Consider the following 26,080-nt stretch of genomic DNA (forward strand, 5'->3'; position numbering starts at 1 on the left):
TTCAGGTGGGCAGCAATTATAATGAAAGAATGGTAATCAATAACTATACAATAATAAATTATACTTTCCTGTATTATTTGGCTGCCCTGTTTTTCTTCAACTACTCTCATATAAAATCAATTTTATTAAAAAAAAAAAAAAAAAAAAAAAAAAAAAAACACTATGAAAACAGCTATCTAAACATTAAAAAAAAAAAACATGCAAAAAAAAAAAAGTTAACTTCTTGCTCTTTCTTACTTACCATATGTGTGCTAAAATAGGTGGTGGTAGACCAGATTGCAGAAATAAGTGCTTTGCTTGATCTCCTGAAAGTTGTATTGGTCTTTTAAGAATTAAAAAAGTATATTGTATTTGTAATGTAAAACATTTAACTAAATTATTTTTAATTTACCACTTTCAGAGGCCCAAATTTAGAAAAATCAAGAAATGAAAATTGAACAGCATAATTTTTTATTTCTATCTTCAGTGAGATGGCACTATTATCCCTCTTCCTCTCTCATCTAGCTAATGTCTAATATTTTCAATTAATGATTTTTGAATTTTCTTAAACATATTTCATGATTCATACAGACTTAGCCCCCAATGAATAAATTTTAAATTATAGCCAGATAAAATGTTAATTATTTATGCTATGCTGTAGCATAGGCAAACAATCAGCTGACCATCAGAATGAAGAACATTCCAACTATCAAAATAAACACATGTCTATAAGTAGTTAAATACTACCTGATATCATGAAAAAACACTCAACCCTACTATAATGCCACTTCGTTACCAAGAAAATCAAAACTCTTCTTAATACCACATTTTCAACATAAAATTCAGGAGCACATAGTAACCATGTTTAGCAAAGACTTATCAAATATTCACCACAAATTTCTTAAATGCTGATTTCTAGGTAATTTTCCAACAATGTGACTGAAAAAAAAAAAACAGTTAACTTTAATCCTTCTAAAACTCAGTTCTGTCTTATTTCTAATTAAAATAAAGTCTGCTGGTCCCACACTCATTTTTGATACTACTCAGATTTCTATATGAGATCATTTGTCTTTATTGGGGATAACCCTTATTCTAACCTCTCTCTCTTGGCATATAAATATTACAATTATTGCTTCCTCTGCATTGAAAAAGAAAAAAAAAAAAAAAACATTTTTTGCTCTTGGCATTACTTTTCCTCTGAAAAGCTATTGACTTCATAAAATTTCATATCTATCCTACTGTAGAATATCATTCACACACCGAGTGGTGCTCTCAACACAGCCCCTAAGCTCCTAGACTATCTAAAATAGAGCATCTCTCTCTCTCTCTCTCTCTCTCTCTCTCTCACACACACATTCAGTTTCTTCCTGCATTCCTTTTTTATAGATATTTCCACCTCTCTCTTCCAAGCCACTCTGATACCTCAATTAGTCAATATCTATTCACTGCACAACTGCAAACTCAGAGAACCAACATTTTCTCTTCCTCATTTATCCCTTTTATTTCTGTTCTTTGGAGTAACCATTCTACACGGTCCACTTTCCAAAAGAGTATAATCCAAATCTAATCAAATACCATCAAGCATCTTTCTTCTCAGCCTTCAACCCACAAATGGTATTAAAGTATATATACTTTAATATATACAGTTAAAACTATAGGTTTTAATACAAAAAAATTTTCATTACATTAAGACTGGGATAGTTAGATTGCTTTCCTTGTCCTCGAATAATCCACAAACTTTAAAAGAAGAAAAAAATAAAAAAAAACCAAAAGAAAAAAACAAAGAAATGAAAATGTGTGTTGCAGCAACTGTGCTTTTTTATTAGTCATTTTAACTTGATTTGAGTTTTTTGCTAGTATTAGAACCACTAATTAAGTACTCTTATAATCTATCAGTTGTAATTGTTTAGGTTTTATTCAAGTTTGTTTATCTTTTAATTTTTTTTGTTATTTCACATATAGACATTGCTTAGTAAATTTTAGACTTACTAAAATTAAAATTTTAGTAAGTTTAACTACTTCAAAGACCTCACTAATGGAGATGAGATGGATTTATGATACCAGAGTGTCTGAGTAATGCACTTTCATTTTTCCTTTCTTTCAATTTTTGGCTTTTTATTTCAACTTTCCAAGCTTATTCAAGGACAAGGAAAGCATAACTATCATCTTCTATCTTTGATGCATTTTTGGCTGTGTAATTTCCTCTCCATTTCCTTCTTTAGTATGCATTTTTAACAGATGATTTTTAGGCACTGAATCTGGAATTTTGTAATTGTTTTATCCAGCATTGTTTAATAAATGAAGTTTATTTCATCATCATAAAGAATCATTTATTCAAATTCCTGCCTTTCAACTGATGAGGTGCCAATTAGCCCAAATGGCCATCTAAGATATTTAGCAGGTTCTGATAGTGATTTTTCATAAAATGTTTTAAGATTTGTGACAAATCTTGAAGTAAAAAGCACAGATCTGTGTATAACATTAGCAGAGGCATATGATGCAAGAAAGAAAGCTTATGCAGCATCAGCCAAAAAAAAAAAAAAAAAAAAACCTCCCATTTCATCCTTCCATTCATTCCAAATACCTGTCCAGCTCAGCCTTAAATTTATTTAGGCTATTAGCTTCCACAACAAAAGATGGAAGCCTGTTCAACAAATCAACTACCCGCTGGCTAAAGGCAAATTTCCGCACATCTATTCTACACCCCCACAGCCAAGTGGTCAGGAGCGGGAGTGCAGTAGCACACGCTCTTTGAGTAGACTGGGATTCACGCCCCTGACTGCTAAATACGGTCGATCTGCCAATGCACACTGGACCAGTGTGGCAGATTATGGTCCATTTCCCTCAGCATGAATTGTTGAGGAGGCTTCCATCCTGCAGTGGGTTGATAATGGCTGCAGTTAACTTTTATTCTACAACTGTCTTTCCTCAATTTGAAACTGTGCCCCCTCAGGTTCTTAGTCTGAGCAAGATGAAGAATCCCATCAGCATTCAGCTTGCTCAACCCATTCAAGGCCTTGTACACCTCAATCAGATCACCTCGCAAGTGCCTACTCTCCAGGTGCTGCAATTTGCAGAACTTAAGCCTTTCTTGGTAAGAGCACCCTTTTTTCCCCTCACCAATCTTGTTGCCCTTCTTTGTACTTGTTCTAGCAACTCTATATCCTTCCTAAAATGAGGCCTCCAGACCTGTACACAGTACTCTAGGTATGGCCTAACCATTGTCTTGTATAAAGTGTAAAGTGTAAAGTGTTCATTGTCTAACGGCCCAAGGGGTTTCCCCCATCTCCGTGTTGTGTACTCTGTTTGTGAAACACAGAACACTGTGAAGGCCAGAGATTTTAAAAAGTGTAAGGTACATGTTTATGTTGTGTAGTGTCATGTTGTGTTGTTCCTCTGACCTTTTAGCCGTTGGGCCCCTAGTGGGACCCCCCGTTGCCCACACTTAACCCCGAGGAGGCAGGTCAGGCATAGAGGGATCGCATTAGAAGTAATTACTCTGGCAGGCCCTGCCACCTAATTTCCTAAGATTTCAGTGGCAAGGGCCTAAAAAAAAAAAAAATAATAAATAAAAAAAAATAAATAAAATAAAAAATAAAAAAATAATAATAATAATAATAAATAAATAAATAAAAAAATAAATAAAAATAATAATAATAAAAAAAAAATCAATAAATAAAAAAATAATAATAATAAATAAAAAAAATAAAATAAATAAATAAATAAATAAATAAAAAAAAAGTAATAATAATAATAAATAAATAAAAAAAATTATAATAAAATAAAAATAAAATAGAATAAAATGCATATTTAGTTAGAGTAGGGGTGAAGACTGAGGAAGGGGGGGGGGACAGATAGAAATATGGTGATGATAGGGAAGGCAACCCCAGAAAGGTCAGTGGAGACTGGCCCCACCAGGAGAAAAAAAAAGGGTGTAGCAGGGAGGGGGAGGAGACAGAAACCCGTCCCCTCCCTCTCCCTACCAGGGGAGGGGGTATTAAAGTGAACCAAGTTAGGGTACATGGTTCGGAATGCTAGTTGGCCAAGAAAAGAAGTTGACATCCAATGGCATGCCGGTGGCATTGTCAGTCTTTATCTAGGAGATTGTCTTATTGGTCACATCCATGAGAGACAAGTCCAGAAGAATAAGAACCTTTTGTCTTTCTTAGATTGTCTTAATTTGTGGGTTGTCTCTATTCAAAGGTAGTTATCTTTGATGGGTGACATTTTGGAGAATGTATAGTAGTTCACACCAATGATGGTAATGCTGGTTAAGTTTAGCTGCCTGGTTCCAGTACCATCAGGGTCCCTGGGTTCATTTAGTAGAGGGTTATCATGTTGCTGCAATTAGTTGTCTTCTCCTCAAGAAAAGCTGCTGTGCATAGTTGGTGAGAGCTTGATACTCTTCCTTAGTATCCAGTAAGTGGTTTTCTTTGCCTTTTGGTATATAAGTCAACTTTGTGATAAGCTGGCAGCGGAGGTCATCGTAGAGGGGGCACTCGTGCATGAGGTGATCCCAGTCCTCAATTCCTCCACAGGCGCATGTTGAGTCCTCTTCTAGGCCAAAGGTTGTTAGTTTTGCCTTTATTGAACCATGGCCAGTAAGCAAATACGTGGCATACAAGCCTGGAGAAAACCATAATGGGGATTTTGGATAGATTCTGCTAACATCTGGGATGAATCTCCTGGTGATTTCCCCCTTGGTTGAATTTGTCCAGCGGTCCTGCCACACCCACTGCATGTGTGCTTGAAGTCTCCTCTTCTCAAATTTTTGGTTGTTGGTAAGATTCAGCTCGAATCCCAAGCAGGTCTGAGACACGCCCTTAGACAGATGATACAACATTCCATTTCTCACCACCTCCAGGTCGAGGGGGAGGGCCCCCACCAGGACCTGGAGGGCGTGAGTACTCACAGTGCAGCAGGCACGAGAGATGGAGAGCAGGACCGTGCGTTGAGTGGAATCCAGGATTCGTCTGTTTACTGCAGTCGTAGCCTTGCCAAACCAAATTCCGGCTGCATACGTAATCACAGGGATGAAGATAGCCTTGTAGTACAACGAGAGGGTTCGCTTGCTGAGACCCCAGTCCCGACGGGATATCCTAGCAACCATGGCAGTATAGTTTCTCACTTTGGTTCTGATGTATTTGAGATGAGCTTGGAAGGAGAGTTTTCTATCTAGTACTATGCCAAGATATTTCAGTTGCTCTGACAACTTTATGGTCTTGTTTCCAATTTTAATCTGTGGTGGTCTTGTAATACAGAGAGTTCCTTTAAGAAGCAGAGAGTTTGTTTTTGATGGTGATATGGTCAAGCAGTGTGTTTTTGCCCAGTCCTGGAGGATTTGGAGTGCATGGTTTGCCAATGTCTCAAGCTGGGCCCTGGAATTTGCAGTCACCATCAGGATGAGATCATCAGCAAAGGCTTGTGAACGAACCTCCCCGAGGTCAAGGCATAGAAATTCGTCCATCACCATGTTCCATAAGGTCGGCCCCAGGACCGAGCCCTGGGGGCAGCCACGGTGTATCCGTCTTGTGAATTTCTGATAAGGTGCATTTACTGTGATTACCCTATTTCAGAGGTAGCTTTTCATGATATTGAACAAATTGTCCGGTACATTTGCTTGCCTGAGTCTGCGGAGGACGCTCGGCCACCAAAGGGTGTTGAACGCTCCCGCGAAATCAATTGTAATCATCAGGAAGTATTTTCTGTCTGCTTGGTGGGCCTCAGTGAGCAGTGCCTGTAGAGCATCAACCGTGGAACGTCCTGGTCTGAAACCATATTGGTTTGGAGATATTAGGTTTGCTTTCTCATAGTGGCTTTGGATCCGTACATGGAGGAGACGCTCTAGGAGCTTGCTGCATACGGACAATAGGGCTATGGGCCTGTACGAACTTGGTAGATGTGGTGGTTTTGTCGGATTTTTAAGGATAAGTTTCATATTTGCAACTTTCCAGTCATCAGGGAAGGTGCCAGTGTGTAGGCAGAGATTGAATAGGTGCAGCAATAGCTCCGGGGAAAGCTCCACAACCTTCTTCACAATCTCAGGCTCGAACAAGTCAGGCCCTGGACATTTTTTCCCTTTGATAAGAGCTGCTGCGGCTAGGAGTTCTTCATGTGTGAACTGCGGTTCAACTTGTCCAGTCCAATAGGTTTCATTTTCTCTGCAGATCTCATGCTGCTCAGTTGTTGTTGGATTAATGTTTGGAGGAAAAACGTTGTTTAAGATGTTTGAGACTGAGTCCCTCCAGGTGGTGGTTAGGTTTCCCTGCGGGGTTTCTGTAGCGGTGTTCACTTCCCCCCTGGGGAGTTTGTTTGTGGTGATTTTGTACACCACCCCCCAGGGATCAGAATTTCCCGTGTAAGAGACAAGTTGCTCCCAGGATTGCTGCTTTGATTTCTTTATTCTTTCCGTATACACGTTTCTTGCTGTTCGATATACTTGTTTAAGTTCTTCGACCTCCACATCAGGCCAAGATCTTCTCGCCCTTTGGAACGCTTTTCGTTTGGCTTGTACCTCCTTTCTCATCCTTCGAAGCTCCTCATTCCACCAGGGCACCGCTCCCGGAGAAGGTTTTTTCCTTTTAATTGTGGCATTGCAGACTTGTGTTAATAGGGTGGTAATCTCTTTTTGAAGAAGGTTTGGATTTTGAGTTTGCCTGAGTTTCTGCTGCTGTTTTCCCACCATTTCCAGCAGGGCACCCCTGAACGTGTCCCAGTTTGTTTTTTCTATTGCATATCTATGTTGCATTACTCTGGAAATTGGTTGTCTATTACAGTTTTTTGTGATCCTGAATGTAATGGCTCGGTGGTCCGAGGTCGTCCAATCATCTTGGACCTTCCAGTCGGAGATATAGCTGGCTGTGTTTCTTGTAGCAAGAGAAATGTCAATGGTGGCTTCCCAAAGGGTGCTGCTGAAAGTGGGGAGGTTGTTTGGCTGATTGAGGATTCCGAAAGGGGAGTTACCCAGGTAGTTCTCCAGTATTTGGCCGTTTGTTGCTCCTCGACGGTCTGGTGTTGTGCTGTACCACGCGGGAGACCTGCAGTTTACATCTGCCCCAACGATAATTCTCCCTTCAGGAAGAGTATTTAGTACACTTTGAAGGTATCTTATAGCCCTGATAATATCTTCTCCTGGACGGCAGTATAGGGCAACGACGTAAAAGTTTCCAAGCGCTGTAATAATGTGGGTACATACGGCCCAGGCTGTGCAAAGTTGTGTTATCTTTGTGGCTGTGATGTCAGGGTTTCTTACAGCTACTGCTGCCCAGGGGGGTTTCCCCTTCCACCTGGATGACTTTGTAGGTCAAGGGATAGCCTCTGACCTGGTTCTTATGGGTGTACGGCTCTTGCAGGATAATTACATCCGTGTTGTCCTCTTCTGCCCGAATCCTGATTTGGCCGACCACAGCCCGGGCCCGCTGTGCGTTAATTTGCATTATTTTTACCTCTTCGAAGTTAAATTTTTTAAGATGTCTCCCCATAATCGATCCGTTGTTGGTGCTGACCCTTGGCTTTTATATATGTTGGACATATTCTGTCTCTGATGGAATGTGCTGAGTCGATTTTGAAACTTTTACAGTTCACACAAATAGGATCTTTGGTTTTGTTAGGACAGCTGCTACCTCCCTGTCCCTACAAGCAAAATTCCTATATATCATTGACAAGACTCCATGACCTGCCCTAGCAGCCCATCTGCACTGCTCAGCAAACTTCATATTTGGCTGCACAATTACCCCCCAGGTCTTTTTCACTTTTCACTTCCCTGAGTGTAGTATAGAGAAACATATCAACCCAGTTGATATGTTTCTCTTCGGTTATTGCTACCCATATGCAGTACTTTGCATTTGTCAATGTTAAACTCCAGTTGCCACTTCTCAGCCCATTTTCCCAACTTATCTAGATCCAGTTGGAGTAGCATACTGTCATTACTGTCGTTAACAACCCTGCCAACCTTTGTATCACCTGCAAACTTGAACATTAAACATGATATACCTTCATCAATATCATTAATAAATATACAAAACAACAGTGGGCCCACCACCGAACCCTGGGGAACTCCACTAGTAACATTTGTCCCGAAGAGCAGTGTCCATTGATTACCACTCTGTTGTCTCCCACTCAACCTTCCCTTTATCCATTGCAGCAGCTTACCCTTGATGCCATACCTCTCCAATTTGTATAGCAGTCTTCCAAATGTAACAGTATCAAAAGCTTTCCTGAAATCCAAGTATATGATATCAAAATTATTTTTGGCATTCAGTTCCTTTGTGACCACATCATAGTAAGCAATCAAATTGGTCAGACAAGACCCTTTGACAAACCCATTCTGTGTCTTAACTATTACTGCAGTCTTGTCTAGATGATTCTGCAATGCTTCTTTAACCAGTGATTCCATTAGTTTCCCCGGAACACAAGTTAAACTAACAGGTCTGTAGTTAATTGTGTCACCTTTCAACCTTCTTTGTGAATTGGTGATACATTTGCACACGTCCAGTCCATGGGGGCCTCCCCCAAGTCCAAGGAAGCTCTCATAATTATGGCTAAGGGTTTGCTTACTTCCTTTGCTGCCTCCTTTAATATAACTGGATAGATCCCATCCATCCCAGGTGCCTTCCTTATGTTTAACTACAATTGCTCGTCCACTTTGCTCTCAGTTATTGCAAAATCACTTGGCTCCCTGTCAGCATTTAATAATCTTCTGGCACTCCCCTCATTGAATAACTCCTCATGTGTGAATGTAGATGCAAAATACTCATTCAGTTTATCAGCTACCTGAGCATGATCATCAATAGTCAACCCATCTATGTTAAATGGTCCAATCTGATTCATCCCTTTCCTTCTAGAGTTTACATAAGTAAAGAACTCCTTGTTGTGTTTCTTTGCATCCTTTGCCAAAGATTTCTCATAATCTGACTTTGCCTGCCTAACAACCTTTGTGACTTGATTACAGACTAGTTTATACCTGCCATAGGCTTCTGTATCACCTGATACTTTATATGCATCCCATACATTCTTCTTTGCCACTAGCCTCATTAATTCATCTGACATCCATTTAGGCCTAAACCTTGAACAGTATTACTTAGTTCAAATGAAAAGCCTAGTAGCCTCCAAAATGAAGTCACTGAAGGCTTCCCACTTAGAATTCACTGTTGGTAACATCATCAGTTGATCCCACTGTACAGAATTTACAAACTGTCTGAGACCTCTGTAGTCACCTTTAAGAAAGCAAAAGCCCTTCCCTTTAGCCTTGATGGTAATTACATCTTTAAATAATTCCCACATCAATACATTGTGATCACTGTCACCCAGTGGTTCCTTTATCTGCAGATTCTTAATGCATGAAGAATCACTACTGATAATCAGGATATCAAGATATATAGACATTTTCATAGTGGTCAGGCCACAGAATGCCACTCCAAGTTTCAGTAGCCTGAACAATTTCCATATCAATGTCAGTTTCAAGGTGGAACTGTTCTGCCAACATACAACTTCCATTTCTAGATGTTCTGCTGATATGAAACTTCACTAGCCTTCTCTAGATCTTTTTATAGAAAACCCACTGATACTGATTGCATGATGAATTTCTATTCACCATAACCTTTCTCCACTAGAATATAGATCAGCAAATTCTATAGCCTAAGCATACTAACAGTTTGTGACCAAGAAGCATTCAACCAAGGACTCACCAATTTCAGATCCATCACTACTATGAATGCATACACAATAGATCTAGTGGACAGGATCATCAAAGATGCCATTTACAGCTTTCAACATCCCTCAGCAAGAACTGAACCCCTAGGATGTATACCATACATCCCAAGCATTAATGACAAGACAGTAAAGGAAGTCAAAATCTAAAACATTTCCACATTCTATGCAGGTAAAGTCATTAGAAACACAATTATTAAAAAATCAACAAACCTAAAGTAACCCAAGAGGCCCGATATATTTCATACAATGTTGCTGTAGCTCAGTGGTTTTTGGCCTTTTTTTAATAACAGCACCTCTAAGTAATTTCTTTTATTTTGTGGCACCCCTACTCAATTTTCTGCCTGTTCGATCCGATTCTGTGTGTGTGGGGTTTGTAACATAAATAAAGTGCCTACGGAAATGAAAAATACACACAGTGCCTGAACTAAGAGAAGGTTAAGGGATAGTAGAAACTGGAAGTGAAGTGGTGGTGAAAAAAGTGAAAGAATTTGATTGCTATTTATGTTACAAACCACACATCATTTATATCCTTTTTCTTCCTTCACTGCTGTGCGTTTTGGAGCATTAGACATAACTTTTGTTTGTTTTTTTCCCTTTTTCTGCTTATTTTGCTTCTTAACAGTTTAATACTACTAATATATATATATATATAAATAAAAGTTTAAGTAACTTAAACCCAAATTACGTGGCACCCTTGGAATGTTGTTGCAACATCCTAAGGTGCTGCATCACCACTGCTGTAGTTCGATGTATGTAAATAAATCTCACAGAAGACCAAAAAATGCAAGGAAGAGCACAAAAAAGGATGTGCGATATGCCAGATCTAACAAATTAAAATGGCTGCACATACCTTGAACTGCAGAGGGCATGGAACTTCAATAACACAAAAGGTCCACTCTGATGACTGTTCCTAATACAGAAACATTTAAAGAAGCACCCTTTATTCAGTGCTTTAGGACTAACACCATTAACAAAACAAAAAAATAAAAGGGAGTAACCTTTGAATGTTCCTATCAACTTATTCCATGATGAAATAACAGGGACTTTCAACAAATACACAAGCCTCTACCAGTATTACCAAAGTTGCTGATTCATATAACTCTGAAGTATGAAATCAAAAAGAATTGAAGCCTTCAAAATAATTTTATGACATAATTTTTACATTCAAAAATTGTTAAAATCAATTATTTAAAATTTGATTCAGGTTGTAAAATATATTTCCAGGTCTTAATTCTTTCATTCCATTTTAAATTATACAGGGCGTCCATAAATGATGTTGCTGATTTTAATATTTTTTTATTCAGAATTACTTCAAGCTACTTTCAGTAAACATATACCAGCTGAAAAATCAATATATTTTTTTTTAAATTGGCACTAGATAGTTTTGCAATCTAATCACTACATGGCACTACAGAATGGCAAAATGGTGACCGGGCTGAAGAAAGCGTCCTGTGTTTAGCATTTCATGCAAAAAAATCTGGATTTATTTTTGTGTGGTTATGTGAAGGACAATGTGTACGTAACTCCACCACAACAAATGACATTGCAGGAGCTGAAGGCGCGGATCATCACAGGCCTTTGGTAAAATTGATCGTGAAATGAAGCAGTGTGTAGCAGGTGATTAAATATCGCTGTAATATCGTTCGAGTTATTCATGGTGCCCACATTGAACTTTACAAATGACTTTATGTACCTTCATAAAACTTACTGAATTGGTCTTTCAGCTGGTATGTGTTTCATGAGTGTAGCTTGAAGTAATTCTGAATAAAAAAATATCAAATTTGAAAACATCATTTATGGACACCCTGTATTATATACTTCAAGTGTGAAGGTCAGTTATGGATTAAATTCAGGAAAAGCCTGAAGGAAAGGCATTTCTGGAATTTAATCCATTAGTAACGTAACTGATCCTTATACTATCAGGTATTCTACCCATCAATCAAAATCTAAGCTTCCACTGTCTGCTCTAAATGGGCTAATATATATATGTTTTTGCATCCAAGCTGCCTCAATTATTAACACTTCCAGTATTATAAGCTTTCTGCATTTGATTTTGTCTTTATAACTATGAAATTTAATTAATCAATTCTAGTTATATATACTTGTTTCCCTTAACACTGCCTAAGCTCTCTCAAATTTAACATGTTTTGACTGATGAGCATCCAGAGCTTCCATAGTTTCATCAGATAGGTAATTTATCCTTTTCCTTTAACAATTAAACTTTTTTTTTTTAAATAATAAATAAATAAATAGCATCATTTATAATCCCATCTTTAAGTGTCAGTTCATTCAGCTCAAAAAAAAATTTTGTACAATATATATATATTTCTTTCTGTAACATTAACCAGTTTTCTAATTGCAATTTATCTCTAGTTTACCATGGGGTAAACTAGAGGTAAATTGCAATTAATTATTTTCTTGATTATTGCACACCTGATAACAAGACATACTGCTCTGAAATGCAGTCTTAATCATTAAAAATATTTACCAAGGCACTCTTAATAAATAATCATTTATTCTATTATTAACAATCCGTAAAACTGACCAATGTACTACAAAAATAAAATCGAATTGCTTACTGCTACCTAATACTATTATTTCTACATTAATTACTGTTGCCATTAGCTTCGAGACTTACCAGTTAGAAATCCATTCACAGGTTTTAATTTGTAGAACTGCTCATCATATTTTACTTTGGCCTCTGGAGATATTTTCCATAAATTTTGTGCTGCAGGAACTGCTTCTGCCATTCTGTACTTAAATCTCTATTTGACACTGCAAAATAAAAGTATTATTTAAATAATTGTATTACATTTAAAAATTCTTAAAATCAGATCTATAAAATACAATATGGCACTTTTTTCAGATATCACCTCGCAGGTGCCTTGTCTCCAGATGCTGCAATTTGCACAACTTAAACCTTTCTTTGTTCCCCTCGTCAATCTCGTTGCCCTTCTTTGTACTGGTTCCAACAGCTCTACGTCCTTCCTAAAATGAGGCCTCTAGACCTGTATGCAATACTCAAGGTATGTGCCTGACCATTGCCTTATTACACAAAGCCAGAGCTGTGCTGAGGGTGAGGCAAACGAGGTTCTTGCCTCAGGTTAAAAGCTGAAAGGGTGTGCCAAAATTAAAAAAAAAAAAAAAAGATTAAATAATTGCCGACATTGCCATCACTAACACTAGGGAGCAATTTTTCTTCCTTGCCTCAGGTACTAAAATGGCTCGGTATGGCCCTGTACAAAGCAATGGTCAGGTCCTTATCCCTGCTAGCAAAATTCCTGTATACCACTGAAAAAACCCCATGAACTGCTTTTGCAGCCTGTCTGCACAGCTCAGAAAACTTCAAATCTGACTGCACAATTACCCCAGATCTTTTTCCTTCTCCACTATTCTGAGTGTAGTACTGCACAGTTGGTACATTACTCTGGGGTTCATCATCAAAGCCTCTACAACAGTTCCTTCTGTTTTGTGCAATGGCCATCCATTTACTGTCCACTAACTCTTGAATTTCATCTGTCCATCTCCATTGTTGTCTTCCAGGTTTTCTTTTAGCTCCTCTTGAGTACCATTCTGTTATTTTCTTAGTCCATCTGTCATCATATCTTCAAGCTATGTGTCCTACCCAAGTCCACTTTAGTTTTGATAAGAATGTCCTTTACTTGAGTTTCCTGCCTAATTCATGTTTTTCTTCTTATCCAACAGTCTGATTCCTAATATTATTCGTTCCATTCTTCGCTGTGCAGTTTCAGCTTCTCTTCCATTCCTTTGGTGAGTGCCCAAGTTTCACTTCCATAAGTCATGGTGGGGAGTATGCATTGGTTCATTATTTTACATTTCAGACAAATTGGGATATTGCTCCTCAGTATGTGACTATATTTCCTAAATGCTATCCAACCTAAATTTATTCTTCTCTCGACTTCCAGCCATTTATCATTATTACAGCTAATGACTTGTCCAAGATAAGAATATGAATCCACCTTTTCAATTTCTGCTCCTTCAATGATTATATCCCTTATGTGGTATACTTGCTCATCATTAATCTAGGGTTACTGCTGCCCATATGCAGCACTTTGCACTGTCAATGTTAAACTTCAGTTGCCAGTTCTTAGAACTCTGCCCAACTTTTCTAGATCCTGTTGCAGTAGCATACCGTCATTACTGTCATTAACAACCCTGGCAACCTTTGTATCATCTGCAAATTTGGACATTAAGCCTGATATACCCTCATCAATATCATTGATAAATATAGAAAACAACAATGGACTCAACACCGAACCCTGGGGGATTCCACTAATAACATTAGTCCAAGAAGAGCAGTGTCCATTGATTACCACTCTGTCTTCACCCACTCAACCATCTCTTTATCCATAGCAGCCTCCTGGTATTTATAATCAGTTAAAATATTTTCTTGAAAAAGCAGAGTGCTAGGGAACTAGGATTTTCCTCCTTATCACCTTCTGCCTGTCTGATGAGCAGGTCAGACAGTAGGAAATGATATAACCTCCACAAAGAGTACTCAAGAGCTCCCAACTCTGAATGAGCTTTAGCCAGAGGTTGCACTGCCAATACAGAATGGTGGAAGATTTTCAAGTTCTTCTACTCCACACAACTGGTAACTGTGATAAAATGCAGTATTACATTTATGATTTTTTATTAGTGGAATGCTTTTGATAACATTCTAGCAGTTTCATTTCTTGTATTTCTTTTAAGTTTAATGGGAAACTGGATTTAGCAGACAGCCATTACTTTCATATAGTCCATAAAAGCAAGGTTTAACTATTTAGATTATTAAAATCCAGTTTCAGATTAATACAAAACCGAGAGAGGGAACCAACCATTTCCAGTTTGTCCCCAAGTATCATCGGTATTAGTGAATATGCACAGCTACTAACAGTTACAATCTATTACACTGCTATACTATGCTTCAGAATATGACAGTCATGCTGTGCATACTTCCTTTCCTTTCTCACTGGCAATCTGCTATAAATAATCCTCCATTTATAAAGATAAAATTTCAACAGCCTTCATTGCTTCAACTTTAGAAAGTTTAATACAGCTCTCCCTCTCTCTCTCACCTCTGCATGTGTTTAAGATTATAATTTTTGAAATTATAAAATAGGTAATGCTATTTCCTTTTCAAAATTATGGAAATTAGGCAACTTTCTTGTCCTTTTGTGTGTTTTTGATAACAGAAATTAAACCGCCTAGTATTTTCAGTCTTAACAGCCAAAATAAACTTCTCGGTATGACAAGCAAATGAATATAACTGAGGTGTTTAACATTAATAAATGCAAGGTACTAACACAGGGGCATCAATAATCCCAGGATTAAATGTATTCATCATCATCAACCATTTTCAATCCACTGCAGGATGAAGACCTCTCCAGCAACTTTCCAGTTCCTTCTGTTTTGAGCACTGGCCATCCATTTACTATCCAAACTAATGAATTTCATCTATCCATCTCCGCCTTTGTCTTCCAGGTTTTCTTCTAGCTCCTCTTGGATACCATTCTGTTATTTTCTTAGTCCATCTGTCATCATGTCTTCGAGCTATGTGTCCTGCCCAAGACCATTTTAGTTCTTTAGTTTTGATAAGAATGTCCTTTACTTGAGTTTGCTGCCTAATCCATGTGTTTCTCTTCTTATCTAACAGTCTGATTCCCAATATAATTCGTTCCATTCTTCGCTGTGTAGTTCTAAGCTTCTCTTCCATTCTTTTGGTGAGTGCCCAAGTTTCACTTCCATAAGTCATGGTGGGGAGTATACATCAGTTCATTATTTTACGTTTCAGACAAACTGGAATATTGCTCTTCAGTATGTGACTATATTTCCTGAATGCTATCCATCCAAAATTTATTCTTCTCTTGACTTGCAGCCATTTATCATTATTACAGCTAATAACTTGTCCCAGATAAGTATATGACCCCACCTTTTCAATTACTGCTCCTTCAATCATTATTTCCCTTTCTGTGGCATACTTGTTCATTATTTTTGTTTTAGCCATATTCATCTTTAGTCCAAAATCCTTACTAGCTGTGCATAACTGATTAAGATTTTCCTCTAATTCTTTGGGATCGTGGCTTATGACTACAATGTTATCTGCAAATCGTAAATGGTTTAGGTAATCTCCGTTCACATTGACTCCTTCTGCGACCAGTCTAATCTTCTGAAAGCTTCCTCAAGGGCAGCTGTAAACAGCTTCGGAGATATTGTCTCTCCTTGTTGAACTCCTTTCTCAATTTTAAATTTCCTACTGTCTCTGTCTAGTCTAATAAAGGAGGTAGCACTCTCATATATTTTCTTCAAAATCATAATATATGGGGTATCTATGCCTTGTTTTTCCAGTGCCCGGAACATTGCCTTATGCTGTATGGAGTCAAATGCCTTTTCATAATCCACAAATGACAGGAATAATGGTGTTTTATATTCATTTGCTTTCTCCATTAGCTGTTCTTACGTGAAGTGATCCATAGTTGAGAATTCTGTCCTAAAGCCAGCTTGCTCTTTCGGTTGATTCTCATCAAGTATTCTTTCTAATCTGTTAGTAATGACCCTTGTGAACAACTTGTAGATGTGGGATAACAAGCTAATTGGTCTGTAATTTCCAATTTATCTCCTTTCTTATGAAGCAAAACTATGATTGCATTATTCCACTGTTAGGCGTCACACCTTTTCTAATTCACTTTGTGAAGAGCCTTGCCAGTTGTGTTATGTCTCTTCCTCCCAATTTTAACAACCTACAGTAACTTCATCTTCCCCCCCCCCCCCGGGCTTTCTTATTCTTCATTTTCTTCAATGCATGTTCTACCTCATCAGGAAGAATATCGGGTATGTCAAATGTGTTGCTACTTTGCAATCCATCTTCCCCACTGCTGGCATCATTCCCCTGCTCCTTGTATAATTCTCTATAGTAGTCTTCTGCTATTTGAATTATGCCTTCTCTGCTGTTTATAAGTACACCATCGCTATTCTTCAATTTCAGTATCATTTGTCTTTCTGTATTACTGCTCATGGCTGCTGATTTAAATCCTTTGTTTTCCCTTAATGCTTGTTCTACTTTTATTGTGTTAAATCTTATGTCCTCTCTAAGTCTATTTCTAATGGCTTTGCATAACTCAGTACAGTAATACTCCGAAGTTACGCGATAGGTGGGTCCGACGAAAATCGCTCAAGTCGAATTCGCGTAAGTCGGGGTACAACTTTGCATATAAATACATATAAATTTTGTTTAATTGGGACCAAGGACTAACAAAAACACTAGTTTAAAAGAAAAATATTAATAAAACTGCAGTTCTTTATACATATTAATACAAAATATGTATTAAAAAAATAAATGACTAAGTAAAAAAGTTATTTCGATGTCTTCATAAAATCTAACAAATTCGTCTGACGACACAGCGCCTTTTTTTTCACGCAGAATTTCTTCGCAGCAAGCTAATAATTTTTTTATTCCTTGCTTTGTAGCTATAACGCGTTCTTCGTTGGAGTCTATGTTTTCTAAAATTTTTAAGCCCTTTACAATTGAGCCCTTTTCAATTTTAAACCTGTCAAGTTTGCAATGTCATGTGCTTTTCGCCGTTGCTTCATTTAGGCCTGTAGCACGTGCAATATCACATGGTCTTTCATTTCGCTCAAAGCGTTTCACAATTTCATATTTTTTCTCTATCGGCAGACTCGCCATAAGCCTTACCGGAGAAACCCCGGTGGGCCTGTGTGATTTTGGCCATAAACCATAGTATGAGGCCACTATAAATTTTCCCAGGTAAGAATTTTTGACCCAGTCCGCCTCTGTTTATCGATAATTGCTTTTCTTTTTCTCTCTGAATCTGCAGTGTCTCCACCAGTACGCTTCCTTTTCACACCTTTTAAGTATTTTACTCATTTTTAGGGAATAAAGCACAATTACAAAATGAGGAGGTACGCCTGATACGCATAAACAAAGCTGCGCGCATGTAGCAACTGAATAAACAACACCATAAAGGCAGAGATACACTATTAACACCTCAGATTTCTTGGGGTTACTACCATAAAACAATAAAAATCCAGTTGTGTTTCTGCTAGTGAAATCTGTTATAAACTGGTAGTAAACTCGATCTAATTGCATACCGATAGCTGGAATTGTGTTGGTTTTTACGTTATTATGGTGAAATGTGTTTCCCCTTCACTGATATAAAAAACATAAATACATTTTCTGAATCTTCTCTTCATTCCTATAGTGTTGCGTTCGGTTAGGATGATTCTGCGTTCGACTGCCATTTCTTGTAAGCACAAAGGCAAATCGTGCATAAGCTAATTCGGTTCGTGTTATATTATAAGATATCTTTACCGTATTTATAAATAGTGTATGATCGAATTCGTGTAGTGTAAACACGTGTTATACGAGGACTGACTGTATACGGCTCAACCGATGCGATCCATTTCTCTCGTGAAAACAATGTAATTTCCGACAAAAGTTGAGCACGAATTCGAACGCACACATATAAATACGACAGTTGGAATACAAAAATTCTTTTATATGTGTGCAGCTCATGCGCAGCAAAGTTGAATTTTGTTCATCTTTTGCTCTCATTCTCCGTCGTCACACCATATATCGATAACATATGAAAAGCGACCTTGAAGATAGTGGGCGGCAGTGTTGCCAAACGAAAAAATCAAGAACTGTGTAACTCCGAGTTCGCGTAAGTCGGGGTATTACTGTATACTCAATTTTCTCCCTGTCAGTGTTTTTCTTGCTTTTCATTTGTCGGTTCATCATGACAAATGTTTCTTGACTAATTTTTGTTCTTTGGATTTCTTTTTCCCTATAGGTTAGGTTTCTTGGGCTTTATCACTTTCAAAAAGTTGTAATATTCCTCGTCAATATCTTGGTCCTGAGCAGTCTGCAGAAGCTCAAACTTGTTCTTAAGTTCCAGTACATACTGCTTTTTCTCCTCTTCTGTTATCTCAAAGACCTTTGTATCATTTACTCGAGTCAGTTTTTTCCTTTCCTTTATCTATATGAAGTGTACACCTTACCATTCTGTGATCACTTCCAACATTTACCTTATTCAGGACAGTAACATCATTCACAATATATCTTCTGTTAGTGAGGGTGAAGTCCATTTCATTAGTAGTTAATCCATTTGGACTCTTCCTGTTCATCCTTTTCTTGAAAAAAAGTGTTCATTACTGACAGTCCTTGAGATTCTGCAAATTCCACAAGTCTTTCACCTCTTTCACGAATTCCAAAATTTTCTATAGTTCCCCTTTCTGCATTGTTTTGTCTTTTTCCAACCTTAGCATTGAAGTCCCCCATAATAATAGTTATTTTTTATTTGATTTTTTTTTTAGGAGCATTAGCAACTAAGGCCATATTGCTCCGGGATATGCGATGGTCATTCCCTGACCTTTCCGCATCCTCCGTATTTGGTGGTGACAGGCTCGAACCCCGGTCTAATCAAGAAGCATGTGCTACGCACTGCTGCTCCTTCCCACCTGGCTACGGAGGCGCCTCCATAATAATAGTGTTGTGGGTTTTCTGCTCATCTAGAAGACTCTCAATTTCGGTGTACATTTCTTCAACCTCTTCATCATCATGGCTCGATGTTGGTGCATAAATCATTATAATCTTTAGCTTGTACCTCTTAGAAATCTTGAGTATTAGTCTTGACACCCTTGGTGATGTACCACCTAATACATTAAATGTATTAGGTGGTACTAAATTCAAGGTGGGGGAGAATGGAAGACACCTAGGGGGAATTGTATAGTATGATATGTAATGCCCTGAGTAGTAACAGACAGGCTGCTAGGACAAGTCATGGTATATAAGAATTATGACAGCAGGGATAAGAATTATGACAGCAGGTGATCATTACATTGTATACAACAATGGATGATCACCTGTATAAAGGCCTGGAAACTCAATTTTAAGGATATGCATCTCTTGGAACAGGTGCAAAGAGCAGCAACTAAATTAATCAAATACACAAGATATTCTTATCGCAAAAGACCAGTTCTGCAAATTGTAGAACTAATTGCTTGGAAACTAGGCACCTGCAAGAAGATCTGACTGAAGTGTTTAAGACTTTAAATAGATCAAACAAAATAAATGCAGATTGTATTCTTACTCTTTCTTGGACAGTATACATTCAACGGGATATAAATTTAAGGATGGCTGCAAGATAGATACATGAAAATTTGCTTTCAACAGGGAGCAACTGATTTCTGGAACAAACTACCATCTGGTTTTGTAGAAGTGGACAGTTTCAATAATTTAAGGAAGAATTAGACAAATTATTAGAGAGATTAGATAAGGTGGTGGGTTTTTTGTTTTGCTGATGTTATATAAGCTTGCTTCCTGGTATTGCTTCTCATTAATAATAACCTATACATGAATAATTGTCAGCAACAGATAAAAGTATAAATTAATAAAATAAAATTAAACAACTCAAACTGGCATTCTAATGCTAAAGTTTGGCTTTTGTGACAAGTTCCTCACTTACTAATTTTATTCATAAATAATCTGCTAGTAATGCTTTATCCATAAATCATTTATTATACTGTACTTTTACTAAATGAAAACGCAAGTTCAATGATGTAAACTTTTTTACATTTTGATTAATGATTATCAAAATTCTTATAAAAAGATTTAACATATAACTGTAGCACTTAATTTTAAGGTGGCCACCAACTGAGCCGAAAATTAGTTTCTTTTAGAAATTTATAATGCTTGTATACTTTGTATATGCTGTTTTCAAAAATCTCATCTTGTAAATATTATGTACAAATATACCTTGTTTCAAATTTTCGACAAGTCAATTTTATAAGTATAAGAAAAAACAGCATACATTTATTAAGCAAAATCCTTTCCGGAGGAAAATCAACTTGTGCAATAATCAAGCCTATAATTTTGACTCTAGAAATACTCTTTCCTTAATATAAGGTAAAGGGGGTGTAGTTCTGAGGAAAAAAGTAATCAAACCATAAATGAGCATGTCCTATTTTTAATGTAGTTCCTCATTTAGTGTTGACTGGAGAGTATTTTAAATTTGTGCAAGAGTCCACATAAAAATATTTGGCACCTGTCAGACAAAATTTTGAAAAGGAATAAATTAAGAGAAAAAATAAGATTAGTTAGAAAGCTTGCATATTTTAAAATATAATTTTAAAGTAGTCTAGTTTATCAAATGCAGTTGAAGATAATATTCCAAACAAATACAGCATCCTTATTTTACAATCCTTGTTTTTTATTGGGAACTTTAACTAGAGATGGTAGGCATTACACTATCCAGAACTTTCTAGATGATGCAGAACAGTTATGGCATAAGGCTAGAATATCATTCGTTTCATCAAGAATTCTCCTCTTTTGAAAAAGTATCCATTTTTATCAAATTATAAGTGGACTGCTAGAGGAGTTTCCTAAGAGATTATGGGCCACAACTCACTTTAAAAAGTTTTTACTATTACACAAAGGCCAGATGAAAGCATACATTTTTTTTATTTGCGAGACGCAACATTTGGTTTCAACATGATGGGGCACCTGCCTATTATGGAAGGTGTGTTCGTGACCATTTGAACAGGCATTCTGGGCGTCGATGGATTGACCATGGTGGACCTGTTGCCTGACCCCCATGCTCACCTGATTTATCGAGCCTTGATTTCTTTCTGTGGGGGCCCTCAAATCTATCGTGTATGAATCGCCTCTGGAGACGAAAATGGATCTTATGGCGAGACTTGTCTGTGCTGCTGCTACTGTCAAAGAAACTCCAGGTGTGTTCGACCGTGTCACGCATGCATCACGTCTCATGGTGGAATCTTCGAGCATCTGTTGTAACATCATGAAATGCATCCATTTCGTACTCCATTGTTAATATTATGTCAAATAAATGCTTGCCACTAATTACAGTCTTGTGTCATTTCTGCCTTGTGCCTCTGCTACTACTTTCCCACGACGTTTCCGGTTATGGGTTCCTATGTGATTCACATTCCTTTAGATGTTACCTACCTCCCCTAAACATTTGTACCAATATTTTTGAGACACCCTGTATATGAAGCAAAGACTGAAAAATACAGACCTGGAGATGCCCTTAATGTTTTTTGTGCCTCAGAGCTAGTTCCTGAAACGACTCTGAAAATCAAAAAATATTTTGGATGCCTAGTTAACATAGCCTCAGAACCTTAAGTTGGGTAATACCTTAATATCATTAGTACTGGCTCATGCAGTTTTGTTAATGATATACAGGAATTTTCCTAGTAGGGATAAGGAGGTGATTATTCCACTGTATAAGGCAATACTTACACCACATCTTGGGTACTGCATACAGATCTGGAAGCCCCATTTTATCAAGGCTGTGGATCTGCTGGCACAAGTGTAGCGAAGGGCAATGAGATTGGTGAGGGGAACAAAGGGTGCTTTTACCAAGAAAAACTTCAAGGCTTTGATTGGATAAAACAAGCTCAATGCTAATGGCATTCTTCCTCGTGTTCAAACTACACACCAGGGGGCAACAATTCCAACTGAGGAAGGATGGTTGCAGAAAAGATGTGCAAAAATTTGCTTTCTGCCAGCGGGTGTTGATTGCTAGAACAAAGTTCCATCTGTTGTTGTGGAAGTGCGTAGTTCGAATAAATTCAAAGGAAACTACACAACCTACTATAGGGGGTTTGCAGGTGATGCGGGAAGTTTTTTTTTTTTTTTTTTTTTCCTCTGGGCTGATGCTGTAAAAGCTTGCTTTTCTTGCATCATTTGCCACTAATACTAAGTAAGGAAGAAGTAAAAGAATTTCTACATCAATCTTATATGACCATGCCAGATATATCTTTTCTGAGAAGATCTCAGCATTAAAAGAATACTGCTATTGCTGCCATAGATCATTCTGTTCATTTCACCACAAATAAGCTCATGAAAATATATCACACAATATAGGACAGCTCTCAATGGCTTGAGTCAATGGCTCTCAAGCCATTGACTTTTCCATAGAATCTGTCACTCCTAGTAAAGGAAAAAATCTAATGGACACCTTCAATTTGCCCTTGATCTCAGAGCAATAAATAATCACTGGTTCATATGACTTTCCACTAAACAATGCTGAAGAAATTCTCACATGCCTGCATGGTGCTCTTTTCAAAGCTTTGATTTAAATAGTGGTTATTATCATATACCTCTCAGGGTAGAGGACAAAAAATATTTTCTTTTCAGTATGAAGTAGTCAAAGTATCAGGCTTGGTGAAGGGGTAGTCCACTTCAAGATGGCCTACTTGTATATTGTCTTTGGAAGAACATAATTTAGGAGAGATGTTCAAGACGTTAGCTGATACAAACCTCATACTCAAATGTTTTAAATGTGCTTTGTTTCCATTAGAAATATGTTATTTAGGACATAGGTGGATGAAGATGGCACAAGTCTGCTTCAGAAAAACACAAGACAATCTTAAGCTCCTCACTTCCTATGAATATTAAACAATCTAGGAGTTTGAAAATTATAAATTTCTCCATTTTCTACTATTCCCCAAGTGATCCAAAATAATGTTGCTTTAATCACATATTTGACAAGGAAAGTAGTAAAATTTATTTTGCTCCTTTCCTTGGGGAGAAGCACAAGGTACAGCTTTTAAGTTTCTGAAAGAAAAATTAATAATCGCCTCTGTACATATTCATCCCCAACTGGATAACTGTTATCTCATCTCAACTGGAAAAGCAGTAGTAGCTGCAGTACATCAAAAGGTCAATGATAGCCTAAAACCCATTTCCCAATGTAATCACTGGAACCAGAGTGATTATTTAAACAGAGGCCAATAAACCTCAAGCATCATATTTACTTACATCTGAAGTATTTGAAAAGGCAAATAGCTCAAAATTGCTCAACATTTTTTAAAAGTGCTATCCCTACACTATGGCTGAACTGAAAACAAGCATGATAACATACTGCTGTTCATCATCAATGCCATTTCTTACACAAATAAATGTGGAAAGAGCTTTAAAAATTCCTTTCCTTTCACTACTTCATAACTTGCTTAGTTTACGCATGACATGGAAGTGCAGAGGAAGTACAGTCTATTTCCTTGCCATCATTCAAAATTTCAAATCATCAGGATGAGTCTTCAATGTGCACTACAAAACTACTACTGCTGAAGAAGTCAAACAGCAAATCTTTCAATTTTTGTCCACTTTTCAAAAACTTATCACCTGCCATCACAGAATTTGAGGAAAGGAAAGGGACTTCGAGGAAATCTGTGTAAAGTGGCTAATGATACTCTGCTTAAAATTAGTTGTGTTGTACATTTAAAATACTTTTCTAAACTTTCTTGGAATACGCATCGTTATAAATTTTTTCCCACTGAATTGGTAAAAACTGATCATTCTGCTTCTTTTCAGCATTACTTTCTGCTGATTCTGAAAATGCAAATTTTCCCTATAATGGGATATCAATTTTACATCTGCAGCAGTTTCTCAAAATCCTCTTGAACTGCTGGATTCACTCCATAAAGAGAGTAGTCAGATTAATAAATGATCCCTATTTAATAAACTCACTCCATTCGATATCATTCAGTTTCTGTTGCAAACATTTTCTACAGGTTACCCTTGCGACACTATTCTTATGACTTTGCATCTGTCATCTTGTTTCTTTCTTTGAAACCAGCTCAATTAGTTGTTTCAAAAATATGAAACTAATTCTACTCCAAAATTAAATTTTTCTTCTTTTAACCCCAGGGGCTAACATTTGGTGAGTATGGGCTTGGCACACCTCTCTCTCTCTCTCTCTCTCTCTCTCTCTCTCTCTCTCTCTCTCTCTCTCTCTCTCTCTCTCTCTCTCTCATGTTTTTTGGGTAGTGCAGCAAAAGCCTCAGGCTTCATTGCACCATATGGCTAATAATAATACTAATAATTCTTCATATGCAAATTTCCTGAAAATTACAATCTAATTGAAAAAAAATTTAAGCTCAAGTAAGTACTTTGTCTTCGCAAAATTTGATGCATTGTATTTGTACTAAAGGTTCCAATAGGAATCTTTAGGAATCAATAGGAACCTTAAGGATCAACTTTGCAAATTAGAGAGAAATTTATATCTATATAACAACTGTCACTTGCATCCAACAATTCTTCTATTATAAAAATAAATATAGCAATTAGCCTTTCCTGTTTTTGACTTTAAGAGAACTTGAAATTATTAAAATTGATAATACTACACACTTTGATATGTTATCAAAATAAATACACAGGCTTACCCTACTTTACAATGTGTCCATATTTAGCATTAGTAGAGGCATATGATGCAAGAAAGCAAGCTTATAAGCATCAGCAAATAAAAAACCTTTCAATTTCACTGATCCATTATTCCAAATGTTTATCTAGTTCTGTCTTGGATTTATTTAGGCTATCAACTTCCACAACAACAGACGAAAGTTTGTTACAGCAATCAACTACCCACTGGCTAAAGGCAAACTTCCGCACATCTATTCTACAACTGTCTTTCCTCAGCTTGAATCTATGCCCTCTCAGGTTTGTAATTTGAGCAAGAGGTAGAATTCCATCAGCATTGAGCCTACTCAATCCATTCAATGCCTTATATACCTCAATCAGATCGCGTCACAGGTGCCTAGTCTCCAGATGCAATTTGCAGAACTTAAGCCTTTCTTCGTAACAACATCCCTGTTCCCCTCACCAGTCTTGTTACCTTTCTCTCTACTCGTTCTAGCAACTCTACATCCTTCCTAAAATGAGGCTTCTAGGCCTCACCGCTGCCTTATACAAGGGGATAATCACCTTCTTATCCCTGCTTGTAAGATTCCTATATATCACTGACAAGACCCCATGAACTAATCTGGCAGCCTGTCTACACTGTTCAGAAAACTTCATATCTGACTGTACAATTATCCAAAGGTCTCTTTCATTCTCCACTACACTGAGTGTAACACTACCCAGTTGGTACATTTCTCTGGGGTTACTGCTACCGATATACAGTACTTTGCATTTGTCAATGTTAAACTTCAGTTGCCACTTCTCAGCTCATATGCCCACCTTTTCCAGATCCTTTAGCAGCAGCATGCTGTCATTAACAACCTGGCCAACCTTTGAATCATCTGCAAACTTCTTTGATATTAAGCTTCATATACCTTCATCAATATCATTGATAAATATAGAAAACAATGGGCCAAACACCAAACCCCGAGGTACACCACTAATAGCATTATTCCACGTAGAGTAGTATCCACTGATTACCACTCTGTCTTCTCCCACTCAACCATCCTTTAATCCATTGTAGCAACTTGTCCTTAATGCCATACTGCTACAATTTGTACAGTAGTCTTCCATGTGCAAGAGTATAAAAAGTTTTCCTGAAATCCAAGTACATGATATCAAAATTATTTTTTGCATCCAGTTCCTTTGTGACCAAATCATAGTATCCAA

At 37.4% G+C, this 26,080-nt stretch overlaps 1 protein-coding gene across 1 annotated transcript in view; it reads right to left on the reverse strand.

The window, feature by feature from the left end:
* Dap160 (dynamin associated protein 160) overlaps positions 1 to 26,080 on the reverse strand; it is a 531,520-nt gene that overhangs the window by 480,067 nt on the left and 25,373 nt on the right. Inside the window, exons 2-3 of the mRNA XM_090381606.1 lie at positions 12,329 to 12,465; positions 242 to 305 (exon numbers count right to left, since the gene is read on the reverse strand). Coding sequence (XP_090237732.1) covers positions 242 to 305; positions 12,329 to 12,440 — 176 coding nt within the window. The 5' untranslated portion in view covers positions 12,441 to 12,465. The remainder of the gene's footprint in view (positions 1 to 241; positions 306 to 12,328; positions 12,466 to 26,080) is intronic.

Source organism: Mastigoproctus giganteus, chromosome 9, assembly GCF_048544385.1.
Source record: "Mastigoproctus giganteus isolate SK-2022 chromosome 9, ASM4854438v1, whole genome shotgun sequence".
NCBI classification, from domain to species: Eukaryota; Metazoa; Arthropoda; class Arachnida; order Uropygi; family Thelyphonidae; genus Mastigoproctus; species Mastigoproctus giganteus.